Source organism: Lynx canadensis, chromosome B4 (genome assembly GCF_007474595.2).
Source record: "Lynx canadensis isolate LIC74 chromosome B4, mLynCan4.pri.v2, whole genome shotgun sequence".
NCBI lineage: Eukaryota > Metazoa > Chordata > Mammalia > Carnivora > Felidae > Lynx > Lynx canadensis.
In genome coordinates this window covers 26,237,636-26,250,050 of record NC_044309.1, presented here as the reverse complement: position 1 = coordinate 26,250,050, position 12,415 = coordinate 26,237,636, and the positions used below count along the sequence as shown (strand labels likewise).

Genomic DNA, 12,415 nt, shown 5'->3' with positions numbered 1-12,415 from the left:
ATTCATTTAGGGATGTAAACATTTTTTCAAAGCAAATGAATAAGGTGACATAGATCCATAAACTATTAGCAAATAAAATTCCAATTTACCTTAAACCACAAGTCAAGTTGCCATCTGACCAGGAAACATTTGCCTACTACATCACAAACTGCTCACTTCTTTCCAGGAAAGATACAGGACTCCATCAGTGAAGAGTTCTCGCTTAACATTGCCCTTTGGAGTTTCATTTACATGCACTAATCAAGCCCAGCAAATGTTAACAATCTTACAGGTATGAACATTCCATGAGGATAGAATTTGACAGTCGTCTTTTCTTACATTTTTAAAAGGAAGCTCAAGTTACAACAACAACAACAAAAAATCAGTTTCCAGTAGAAGACTGTGATTCCTCTTAATTACACTGGAACATTTATGTGTTTTAGAAAGTATCATCCATACTATCACTTACAGTTTACTTTTTTAAAGTTTACTGAAAGGTTTGAGCATGATCTTCTATGCTTTAAATATGCTTGAAGCACAAGAGCAATTTTGGAATTTTCGTATCCCAGAATGCAACAACATGTCTAACATCACAAAATAAGCCCTTGGTGCTGGCAGTTCTGAAAGCACATAAATACATCTGCCTCAATAGGAAAAAAGTCTCTAAATCGGTTAAGATTTTTGAAATTGAAATTAAATTTTCTGCATAAAGAAACCCTTGTGATTTGATAGAATACTGGCAGTGTCATGCTAAGGCCATGTGACCAATATTTTAGAAAAGAAAAAAAAAAAAGCCAAGGTAATTTTATAGTAGCAATAGTTTCTTTTTTTATTTTAATATACTTTAGGAAACAATATACAAAGCTGAGCTTTCCCACCATTTCCAGGTAACAGAAGGAAGCTCCAATGACACAAATTTAGCGTTTTGTGATGGCTAAGAACAGCAGTCAGCACCAGACTTGAACAGTTAGCTACAACACAAACATCCTTCAAAATGAAATGTCATAATAGCAAGACAGGTTAAACCAGGGTTTATAACAAATGACAACCACTTGGGAAGTGACTTAATCATTCTTGTTGAATTTCTTAGTTCATTAAATATCTTATACACAATTTCCTGTTAATATGCTTTAAACAAAACCTCCCTTAAGGAATTATTTCAATTAAGTATAAATATTCAACAAGAATAGTTCTGATAAAGAATCCCCAGGTAGTTCAATTTCTAATATGCATTGACCGAAGGAAAAGAAAAATAACAATTTTTGTTTGTTTTAACATGTTTATTACAACAGATACAATTCACATCTGACTAGCTCTGTTTCCTCTTTCCCCTCCCACAACCATGTTCATTGGGCCGTTTCTTTCTAGTTGAGCAATCAATGTACTTTCAGCACACATGCCCAGCAGTACTTTTAAGTCCATTCTTACAGGGTGCAAATGGATTTCAATAATTTATACAAACAAGTGGGTTATGCTCAATCACTGCAATTTTAAGCTACTGTACACGGGAATGAAAAGGTTATAGAAAAGTGCCATAGCAACAGTGCCTTAAGAAAGGAGAAAAAGAGGAGCCTTAAAAAAAATGGATAAAATCAGATCGAGGATTTCAGAGGGAAATGGAACACACTGAGGAAATGAAAAACATTTCTCTGCAAAACAAATGGAGAAGCACTGCTCTTGATCAGGTGCAAGTGTGGAAACAGTTGTTTCATGATATTTTGTACACTGCCCATATGGTTCAAAATCGTATCCTTAGACACAGATCGCCTGGCGCTTGCACTGAATTTTTGAAAATGCAAGATTTCTGAATGATAAATTAACCCCCCAAATTTTTTTTAAAAAAGCTAATTTTGCAGACAGGTTTACATGTAAAAGGCTAGGTATTTAGCCACCTCAGCATTGATTAGTTTTGGATGTCTAAGCTCTGTTACACATGGCTTCCCATGGCTTCACTCTACAAAACATATTTACAACGTGAAGAATACATCTACAAGAAATCTACATTTCAAGGGTTTTACAAATCAATCTTGTATCTTTCCCCTGAATTGACTCTCACAGACCCCATCCCCTTGTCATTTCCTTTGCCCAGCTTAACGGTCCAAAGTCTACTTAAATGCAGCTCAAAAATGTTAAGATCGGGCAATAGAGATTTACAGTTCCTGTACGCAAAACCATGTGCAATTATTCACATCTTCACACCATGAAGGAATTCTGATTTTTTAGCTTTTCGAGTTCCTTAATTTGTTGTCTCAAAAATAGTATCCTGAAAAATAAAAGAAGGCATTAGAACTCATGTAATTCATATAAATGTTACCAAAAACCAAATTTTTAACTACAGATATTATCTTAAAAAAAGATAAAATGAGTAACTGCAGTTCAGACTAAGTAATTAAATATGGGTTTAACACAAAATGACCAGTGAGTGTATGATACGTATTAAAGTATTACGATGACAAAAGTTAGAATGTTCCTAGTTTCCTAAAAATTCCAATTAATTTGAATATAAAGATTAACATTTTTTTTTTTTTTAAGTTTGAGAGCGAGAGTGAGAGCGTGTGTGCACGAGTGGGGAGTGGGCAGAAAGAGAGAATCCCAAGCAGGCTCTGCACTGTCAGCACAGAGCCTGATGCGGGGCTTGTACTCACGACCTGAGCGGAAACCAAGAGTCGGGTGCTTAACTGACTGAGCCAGCCAGGTGCCCCGATATTAAGACCGACTTATAAAATGTATTTGTTTACTGTATCATCAGAGACCCACACACAAAAGGCAGCGGAGATTAAATAGGAGATAAACTTAGACTGCATGACTTCTGGGCCACAATCCAGTAAGCCTAGAATTAACTAGGTGCAGGAGGCTAATCGTTTTGAAGAACAATTCCCAACATAAATACAGACCCATGAAAACAGAGCCACGTCACAGTCCAAGTGACACATATATTTAAAATAAATGTTAGTAAAACACCAACTCCACAGGCAACTAGATTTCCAGGAGCTTCGTGAAACTGTTCCCCTTCTGGCCCTCTCTTCTGTGAAGTGGGCCATTTACCACCTGTAGCAGTGGATTAGGCACGATCTCGTTAAGAGGGATGGGCTGGTATTTACCCGTGTACACTCGTGTCAACAGTTGAGGCTGCAAGTTCCTACAAGTCAAACTGTCTATCTTACCAAGCCAAAATGAAGTCAAGCTTTGTGTCTATTAGAAGTACTTTCAGAGCAATCCTAGAGTACACAACTCTCAAGTGATACTCAAAATGTACCTCCAGATGCTTTAGTGACTGCAAGATGCGTTACTTTTCCAAGCTGAGGATAAACTCAAACTTAGTGTTTACTAAGTATCTGTGGTTTCATGTTAAGAGTAACTCTACCTATAAACCAGTGATTTACACAGGATGTGAAGCCATTAAAAGTTTGTCCTTCATTCTGTAATCAGCATTTAAAAAATATCTATACTATTTATTGGGATGTAGGTATCCTTACTGGAGTATGATACTAGATTAAGAAATAGGAGACAGGAAGAGTTTAAGTGAAAACAATTCAGAAAATAGATATACTTGCTGGGACAACTATAGTCTTACTGTAATTCCCAAGGGATCCACAGATGATCCAAACACCATGTAAATAACGATTTGAAATTTCAGCTGAAACAAGCATCCTCAGAATCCCATGCTCAATTAAAGAAGAGACCCTTTGTAATCAGCTGCTGCCAACATTTCACTTTTAAAAAATAGTTTTATTTTTTAAAAATTCCTGTATACTTAACATGCAGTGTTTCAACATTTCACTTCTTTTTTCTTTTTTGAGAAAGAGAAAAAGCGTGCAAGCACAAGTCGGGGAGGGACAGAAAGAGGAGAGGGAGAATCTTAAGCGAGGTCCATGCTCAATGGGGAGCCCCATTGTGAAGCTTCATCTCACAACCATGGGGATCATGACCTGAGCCAAAATCAAGAGTCGAATGCTTAGCCAACTGAGCCACCCAGGCACACAAACATTTTATTTTTTTAAAACTTACTGTACCTTACAGAGTTCTAACATAAGGGGAAAAGAAGTCTATCGCAGCATTTACCATGGGTTAGAGAATTAAAATCTAGATGCCATTACCATTCACCAGGAATACTATTAAACTATAAAAATGCAGTTACAGTAGTACGGAACATGATATAGCAGAAGGAACTTTAAATATCAGAAGTGAGATGTGGTTTATATTCTTCACATGAAGATATACAACGCTCACACAAAAATGGATTTCAGTGAAAAACTTACCTTTGCTCTCGCAAAGTTGCTTGAATTTCACATACTCGGACTAAAGATCTTAAATTTTTTAATTCAGTACAAATTTCTGACATGTGAACACTTCCCATATTATGGGCTTCTTCTCGCAATCTTGATGCCTATAGTTAAAGAAATACAAATCGTGGAAAATATGTCACAATCACATACCAAAAAAACATCAAACTGCTGAGTAGAACTTTAAACCAAGATTACAAAATAATCCTTTTATTTTTTTTAAAAGTTTATTTTACTGGGGCGCCTGGGTGGCGCAGTCGGTTAAGCGTCCGACTTCAGCCAGGTCACGATCTCGCGGTCCGTGAGTTCGAGCCCCGCGTCAGGCTCTGGGCTGATGGCTCAGAGCCTGGAGCCTGTTTCCGATTCTGTGTCTCCCTCTCTCTCTGCCCCTCCCCCGTTCATGCTCTGTCTCTCTCTGTCCCAAAAATAAATAAACGTTGAAAAAAAAAAAAAAAGTTTATTTTACTTATTGAGAGAGAAAGGGTGCGTGTGCAAGCAGGGCACAGGCAGAGAGAATCCCAAGCAGGCTCTCCATGTCGTGCTGCCACAGGCCTCGATCTCACAAAACCAGGAGATCATGACCTGAGCCAAAATCAAGAGTGGAACGCTTAACTGACTGAGCTAGCCAGCCGCCCCTAATTCTTTTCCTTTAAATCCACACCTCTCGCTCTGCCCCTCCCCCACTTGTGCTCTCTCTCTTGAAAATAATCATTAAAAAAATAATAATAAAAATAAAATTGAATTGAATTAAATTAAAAAAAGAAATCCCATCGCTAATGGTGGAAAGAACTTTTCAAAGATTTCCCCTTCAACTGCTTGAGAAAACAGTATTTCCAATTTCAGTAATGCACAGCACTAGGATAGATCTCATGATTTGTGGTTAATAAAAGATGCTGAGTCAGCTAGAGTAAAGTTCAGGTGTAACACTGATAAAAGGGCCTCACTGTTTTCTTGTGTCATAAGACACACAACATTATCTCTGTGAACTGAGAGAAAATTTCAGACAGTCAGTAATCTGCTCAAAGGGAGAAGCCAGTGGCAGTTAACTGCACTGTCCAAAGGTCCCTCACTACAAAGCAAAACTGTTGCCTCACTTCTAGTTGCTAGTCTAGTGGAGAGAACGACGTAAGACTAACTATATGAACGGGTTCTAAATATCAGAGTGGCCAGATGAGTGGAAAAAACACTATGGCTTTGATGTGAGCTCCATCATGATTTAACTGGGTGACCTTGATATAGAATTTATTTGGTCGTAAGGGACTCATTGGTAAAATGGGAAAAGCATTACCTGCAATGGTTAACAGTTTTGAGAAGTGGAGAAAAATAAAGGACTCAGCACAGGTGCTAACTGCTGAGTATTTGATGATAGTAGCTGTAACAGTAATTATTTTAATAGGATAAAAAGTCACCTCATAAATACCCTATAGTTATTTATCAAATATTTTATAAAATGACTACAGACAATCTAATTAGAAATTAGTTATTTTAAAATGTAGCTTACATTCAGTGATTTGGATTAGATTTTCTAAAAGTAGAAGTTGTATTTTCGTCACTCACCCAAAGGTAAAACATCTTCTGTGAATCATGTAACATACCTGCTTCTCTGCATGATCTGCAGGCCATCCTTGAACATGTTTTATGAGATTTTCATTGAAGTGTGCTGCTAGTGTAGGTGTTAATGAACATGTAGGTCGAGCAGATGAATTCTGTGGTACAACTGTTGCATTTGATGCATTACTACTAGAAGTATGATTTGGACCAGGTGATGGACTTCTCTGGCTACTGGAAGAGAAAACAAAGTTGAATGTGTAGTATGTTTAAAAAAGTAGGTATCCTAGAAAGTGTCAATACCTTCTATTAATTTAAAGATATCCAAATTCCTAAGAAAAATTTGTTATTTGAACATCAAATAAATAGAATTTAAAATCCAAACTGTATTTATATCGTGTATTCCTCTCCACACTTTAGGGGGGAAAAAGAGCCCTTTTAACACTAATGTCAGTTAAATTTAAACTACCACTGCTCTCTAAATTTGACAACAGAAACTGTTGATTTCGTATACCAGAGACACTAATAAGAATGTTAGAAACGGTCCAGTTTTAACCGTTGTAGATACAAGGAACAACTGAATATTCTATTTTACATACATGTAGATATGGAGGGGAAAAAAATCTATTGCCTTTGCTTAACATCAGAACGAAATACTGAATCAGAGGGTAGATAATGTGAAGCAAAATACAGGCATTTTATTGGAGAGCAATGAAGGAGTTTAGTGGCAAAATAAGACCAAAAAAGTAACACTCTGAGATTGGTTATCTTCTTTTAAAACTGTATGGTTTGGGCTAGGGTTTGGGGATATGGTGGTGAGAACCAAAAATTTAATCACCCAAGTTGATTTCCTACCTGCTTCACCAGACTTGGCTCTGAATGAATTTCAGTTATTTCCAAAAACTAAATCTCCCAAAGGATGAAGAGTTTTCATCACTGAGGATATTTAAAATAATACTGCCGCCTCTAAAGACAATTTAAAAGAAGAGTTTCCCAAAAATGTTCTGAGCAATGGCAACATTGCTGGAGTAAGAAGACAGCTTCCCAAGGTGATTATTTTGAAGGGAACAACTCTCATTTGGATGTATAAGTTCTGAAATGCTTGTTTAGAAAACAACAATAAAAACAACAGTTGAATTATTTTGCCACCTCATAGCAAGAAATAAAAATAGGAAAATCAATCAAATGAAAATCATTTAAAGTCGTATTTGTTAATTAACAAAGAAAGTGACAACACAACACAGCCCTATCTGACAAGCAATCCACATAGGGGTCAGAGTTAAAGCTATCAGGAAAACCTGACACAGACCAGCTGGGAAATAAATACTGGCCCAAGTCTTAATTGTAACATTTTTGGCTTCGTCAATACACTCAAAATCTAAAACTGCTATGAGGTTAAAAATGATGTCATTTCCAACAAGTAAAGTATTATACACTCATGTGCCCTCTTTATACAAGTATCACATATTGTTAATCCCATCATATTCCACTAAGTAAAATTCTAAAGAAAGGAATCACTTTCTTCAAGAATAACCCAGCTTCACTACTAGAGATAAATCACCTAGTTGTAATAAGATTTCCCTTTATAAATCTTATAATGCACAAAACAAAGGCTATCCATGGATTCTTCCAAGATCAAGTTCTATTACACATATATATTTATAATATTCAAACAATGCAGCATGCAATATTAAGGAAAAAATGTTTCAACACCTATCAACTTACTTTGAGCGCTGAAGACTTCGAGGAGAGACAGGTTCATGACCTTGCTGCTTGTCAGCAGTTACAGGCTGCTGTGTGGCCGATTGTGAAACCGGTCCTTGCTTAACTACTGGAGTACTAACCTGAAATGTCAAAATCTGGTGAGATATCCTTCTATCACATAAGACAAATACCATGGAAACTAAATAAAAGCAAAAGTACTATCAATGAAAAGTACCTATTATTTCTATTCTTTAGTAATTTGTTTAAGGTAACACAAACTGTCCTAATTCTGTTTCATAATAAAATTAGTATTAGCGATACAGACATATTTAATAGTATAAATCATGGTAATTTAAGGCCCCCAAATCCACACACCCCTCCAAATCTGGTTGAAAAATCTTGAACTGTGAAAAATCTAGAGATTTAAAGAAGTGAAATCAAGTAAGTTCCCCAAGTTCATGTAGTTAGAAGACAGTCAAGTTTTGAGACTAGGATCTAATTTCTTCATAAAACGGCCCAAGGCCGTTAAGACTACTTTCTGGGTGCCTGGGGGTTCATTTGGTTTAGTGTCCAACTTCGGCTCAGGTCATGATCTTGTAGTTCGTCAGTTCGAGTCCCACATCGGGCTCTGTGCTGACAGCTCGGAGCCTGGAGCCTCCTTTGGATTCTGTCTCCCCCGCTCTCTCTCTCTGCTCCTTCCCCCTCTTCTCTCTCAAAAATAAATAAACATTTAAAAAAATTATTTAAAAAAAGACTACTTTCTTAGCACAACAGTCTAAGAAACTAGTTCTCCTAATGTTGTGCCTACTGTTGTGGAAAGTTTTCTTTCCAATATGCTAAAATAGCTTTTCTGATTTACTGTTACTTATAGATCAAGAAAAATTAATGTTAACACATCACATAAATACAGCTGGCTCAAATTTCAACGACATGTGCAGAGAATGTATAGATTGGCCTATATATTAGTATAGGTACGGCCCATGCAAAATTCAACTGGAGTGGTCTTCAAAGAGATGTTACCCTGTAGAGGTGGAACAAGAAGAGGTCCATAATTGTCAGTGGTGATACATATACTAGGCAGGTTCAGATGCCACTGAGAGGGAAAACAAGTAGTTTTAAACATAAGCCCCAAATTAAGGCACAAAGGCAACAACAGCCGTTTGTGATTAAGTCACATCCTCCGACAGCAGTTATTTTTTTCTTTTCTTTTTTTTGATTAATTTTCTCCAAAACAAATCTGCGGATAGCCTGGTAAACTTCTGAATGTAAAAGAACATGTCCTTTTATAAAGACCATTTTTAGAAGATCTATAGAATACCAAATGTCCACTTAAAAAAAAAAAAAACTTGAAAAAGTTTTTTTTTTTAATTTTAATGTTTATTTTTGAGAGAGAGCGAGAGAGAGAGAGAGCGAGCGAGCGCGCACGCAGGGGAGGGTCAGAGAGAAAGGGACACACAGAATCTGAACTCATGAACCGGGAGATCATGACCCGAGCTGAAGTCGACTGTTTAACCACTGAGCCACCCAGGCACCCCGAAAAAGTTTTTGAATGCAAAAAATTGATAGCCATATGCTTAAGGGATTTGAAATGCTAATTTTATAACTGACTATAAAACTAACACTACCACTTACTTCCCTTTCAGTCATCATTTATTATACTCTTAAGACACCACCCTGAAGTTAAGTTTTAAGCTCTAAGGATAAGGCCTAAGAATAAGGTCTCTTTAGCTGAAACTCACAATTCTCCCATCAAAATACAGGCAAACAATAAGAAACTGCACAATAAACTAACAAGTTTAAGTCAGAATTTTAAAAACTCAATCCACATTGACCTTAAAACATGCATAAAGGACTGAAAAAGGAAGGGATAAGCCAACAGGAAGACCTAAGCTGGCCTACCAACAATTTCAAGTTATGGATCAAGGCACTTTTATTTTTAGGCTTCTGCTTATGATTTTATTTCAGTAAAAAATTCCTTGGCATCAAGGACTGAAACAGCCCACTTTTTACAACAACTAAAAAGAATTTCCTAAATTTACCATTAAGAAAAAACAAATGCAATTTGTACATACCAACTTCCAAATCTCTTAATGTGTTGCTGGTAGTAGGACTACAAAGCCAAGAATGAGCATGGACTGGGATTTACTTATGAATCTGTAGGCAAGACTCAAATGATGTAGTACAAAATTGGGGTGCAGCACTGTTGTTGTTAAATATATTCCAAAAGGAAGAGACCAGCAACTTTCTAACTGTGCCCTGAGGAGCCATCTAGAGAAGATTTCTCCTGGACAAACACAGGCAGTATAGCTTAGTAAAATGGGTTCTGTGTTCAGAAAGACCTAGGTCTCAAATTCTGAGTCCATCACAAAAAACTAGATTTAACTGAAGGCTTAGTTTTCTTATCTATTAAATGAAGCAAACAGTCGTTGATTCTCATGTGACGTTAAATATATACGTTAAAGGCATCAGCACAGAAACAGACTCATCTCTGAAATAAAAGCATGGGGTAGGAGGAGTCACTGGAAAACATGTTCTCTCCTACCTTTTAAACAATTCTACAAACATTAAGACAATTAGCATATGCTTCTTTATCCCACTCTCCAGGTCAGAAATCCCAAAGCGAGTAAGAGAACAGAATCAGTGTGTAAAGAGGAAGCACAGATGAAATTCCCTTATCTAGCCCTCAGTTTACCAAGTCTAACCTGCATCTATTCTCACCCCTCATTCATTCCACCACTGCCTACATTCTCAAAGAGAGCTTTTTTGACCCTACAGATTCTAAAACATTAAGTTGGTTTTTCTAAAAGTGAGTGGTTTCTTTTCCAAATTTCCCTCAAAAGCGACATACCTTTGGCTGTGATGAAACAGGAGGAGTACTAATCAAAGGTTTGATAGGGACTGTGTTAGTTTGAGGTGTGCTTATTCTTGGAGACACATACGATCTTGGGGATGATGCATCAGAAGTTAAAGACATTGGAGACTGATTAGATGGCTGGGCTGTAAAAAAGTGAAGCAATTAATTTCAAAGAAACCAAAACCTCTGTAATGTATGTGAAGAGGTCTTTCCATCTCTTCACAGGCCCCCTGCCCCGCAAAGAGAACACTTAACACTTATCCGAGAAAAGTCAAGAACCTGAAGTACTCACTGGGGCCACATGGACTACATTAGCCGTGGATTAGACAGGCACACCTAATGTGTGCCTCCCCTAACCCCTTTCTTAGGCTGGAGCAAGAAGGTAAGCCTGAACCTGTTCTTACATGGGAAGGCACCCTCACCATCCTTATTTCCTCTTTCTTATTCTACACGTAAGCCTGGTTATCCCCCTGTATCTCCTGCTTCATGAGGCTAACCAGAGGAATAGAAGTCTTTTCACTATTACATTTCAATTTCAGAACAAGTATTCCTGCTCAGTTTATCAATTTTTTGAACTGGGGCCGGGGGACAAGTCAAAGTGACCCTTTCACTTCTCTTTTTCCCTATGTATGTCCCTCTCCATTGAATACCTCCACAGAGAAGAGAAATGGCTGATTCAAGACAAGACTTGAGCATTTCTGTATCCTCTGGTCAAAAACCATCTACCATCAAAGCTGAAACCAAACGTCAACTCTTAAAATACATTCAATGTCTCACAAAGATTGAGGGCATCAGTTTACATTTAGCTTTGGAGTAAAATATTTCACTGGCAACTTAAATTCTGAATTAAATATATATTACAGGTTTAATGGCAATACTGCAAAACAAATGTCAAAGCTTGCCTCATCTCAGAAAGAATCAGTAAGTAAAAATACTGTATATACTGGTGTTAAAAAAAACCCAAATCATTATTATAGCTAACTTCTTCAAAGACTAAAGAAAAATTTGCTATGAAACCCTCCTCCAAGTTAATATGCAATTCTCGTGATACCTAAGAATATGAATACCTTGTGTAGAGAGCTGAGCAGCTTGAGAAATCAAAGAAGTTATGTTGAAAGCAGATGGTCCAGCAGTAAGAAACTTATGAATTATAGACTGCAATGAGGCTTGTGTCACAGCTGCTGTAAGAACTAAAAACATATTATACCTTAAATTAAAATAAAAACACAGAAGCATTTATGGCATTAGTAGTAACTTGAAAACTCAAAAGAACCCACAGAAAACTACAGTGTTTCAAACTTAGAACTCTAGAAGATAGGAGTAATAAAATGGATCTAGAAATGTGAAATGACAAGACAGAGGAAAAGAAACTTAATCAGTTTATAGCAAAGGAAAACAGTAGTTTCCTTCACACTAAAATTTAGGTGTTCAGTTAAAGAAACTCCTCCAAGACTTGATAAAAACAGTAAAGCATGTTCCCGGGAATTTGATTATATAACCAGAAACCTATTCATCCACTGCTAAAGTGCTCAGTATGTTACTTGGAATTAACTGGATAAATAAATGGTAGCTATTTCATGCAAATGCTTTATTAGACAAGCTGACCATTCAAATCCTGCACTGATACGCCCTCCAACAATCTTTTAAAGGCAGACATTAAAAAGCTAGGTAATTTAGGAATACCATGTATTTTCGACATACAAGATTTTTTATTGTTGGCATTTTTTTACGCTATCATTTCTTCAAACTGTTGAAAAGCCCCACAATCCCTAATAACAAAGTTACCTATCACACAATAAAATCAAAATACAGAAAAGTACAATAAAGACAGAAGATTATTGACCAACTAGCCTGAAATAGCTGTATGTTTAAGATAAAGGAAGAAAATAACCACTTAACACTACTATTAAATATATTCTGGGACCACAATGGACAAAGTCATTGTCAAAGACAAGTCAAAGACAAGTCAAAATTGACTATTCTAAACAGAAAATTTTGCAATGCCTTTAGGACTGTTTGAATGGTTTGTGAATTAACACTACATCCA

General features: G+C 36.7%; 1 protein-coding gene across 6 annotated transcripts in view; it reads right to left on the bottom strand.

The window, feature by feature from the left end:
* Positions 1-779: 779 nt before the first annotated feature.
* Positions 780-12,415, bottom strand: part of WAC (WW domain containing adaptor with coiled-coil) — an 86,447-nt gene continuing 74,811 nt past the window's right edge. For 4 of the 6 annotated variants that reach the window (XM_030321171.1, XM_030321170.1, XM_030321172.1 and 1 more), the window contains 6 exons: positions 11,436-11,558; positions 10,363-10,511; positions 7,536-7,654; positions 5,858-6,044; positions 4,239-4,366; positions 783-2,242 (listed from right to left, as the gene is read on the bottom strand). In XM_030321171.1, coding sequence (XP_030177031.1) covers positions 2,173-2,242; positions 4,239-4,366; positions 5,858-6,044; positions 7,536-7,654; positions 10,363-10,511; positions 11,436-11,558 — 776 coding nt within the window. In that variant the 3' untranslated portion in view covers positions 783-2,172. Of the gene's footprint in view, positions 2,243-4,238; positions 4,367-5,857; positions 6,045-7,535; positions 7,655-10,362; positions 10,512-11,435; positions 11,559-12,415 lie in introns of all 6 variants that reach the window. The other 2 variants (XM_030321168.1, XM_030321169.1) reach the window with 1 other exon arrangement.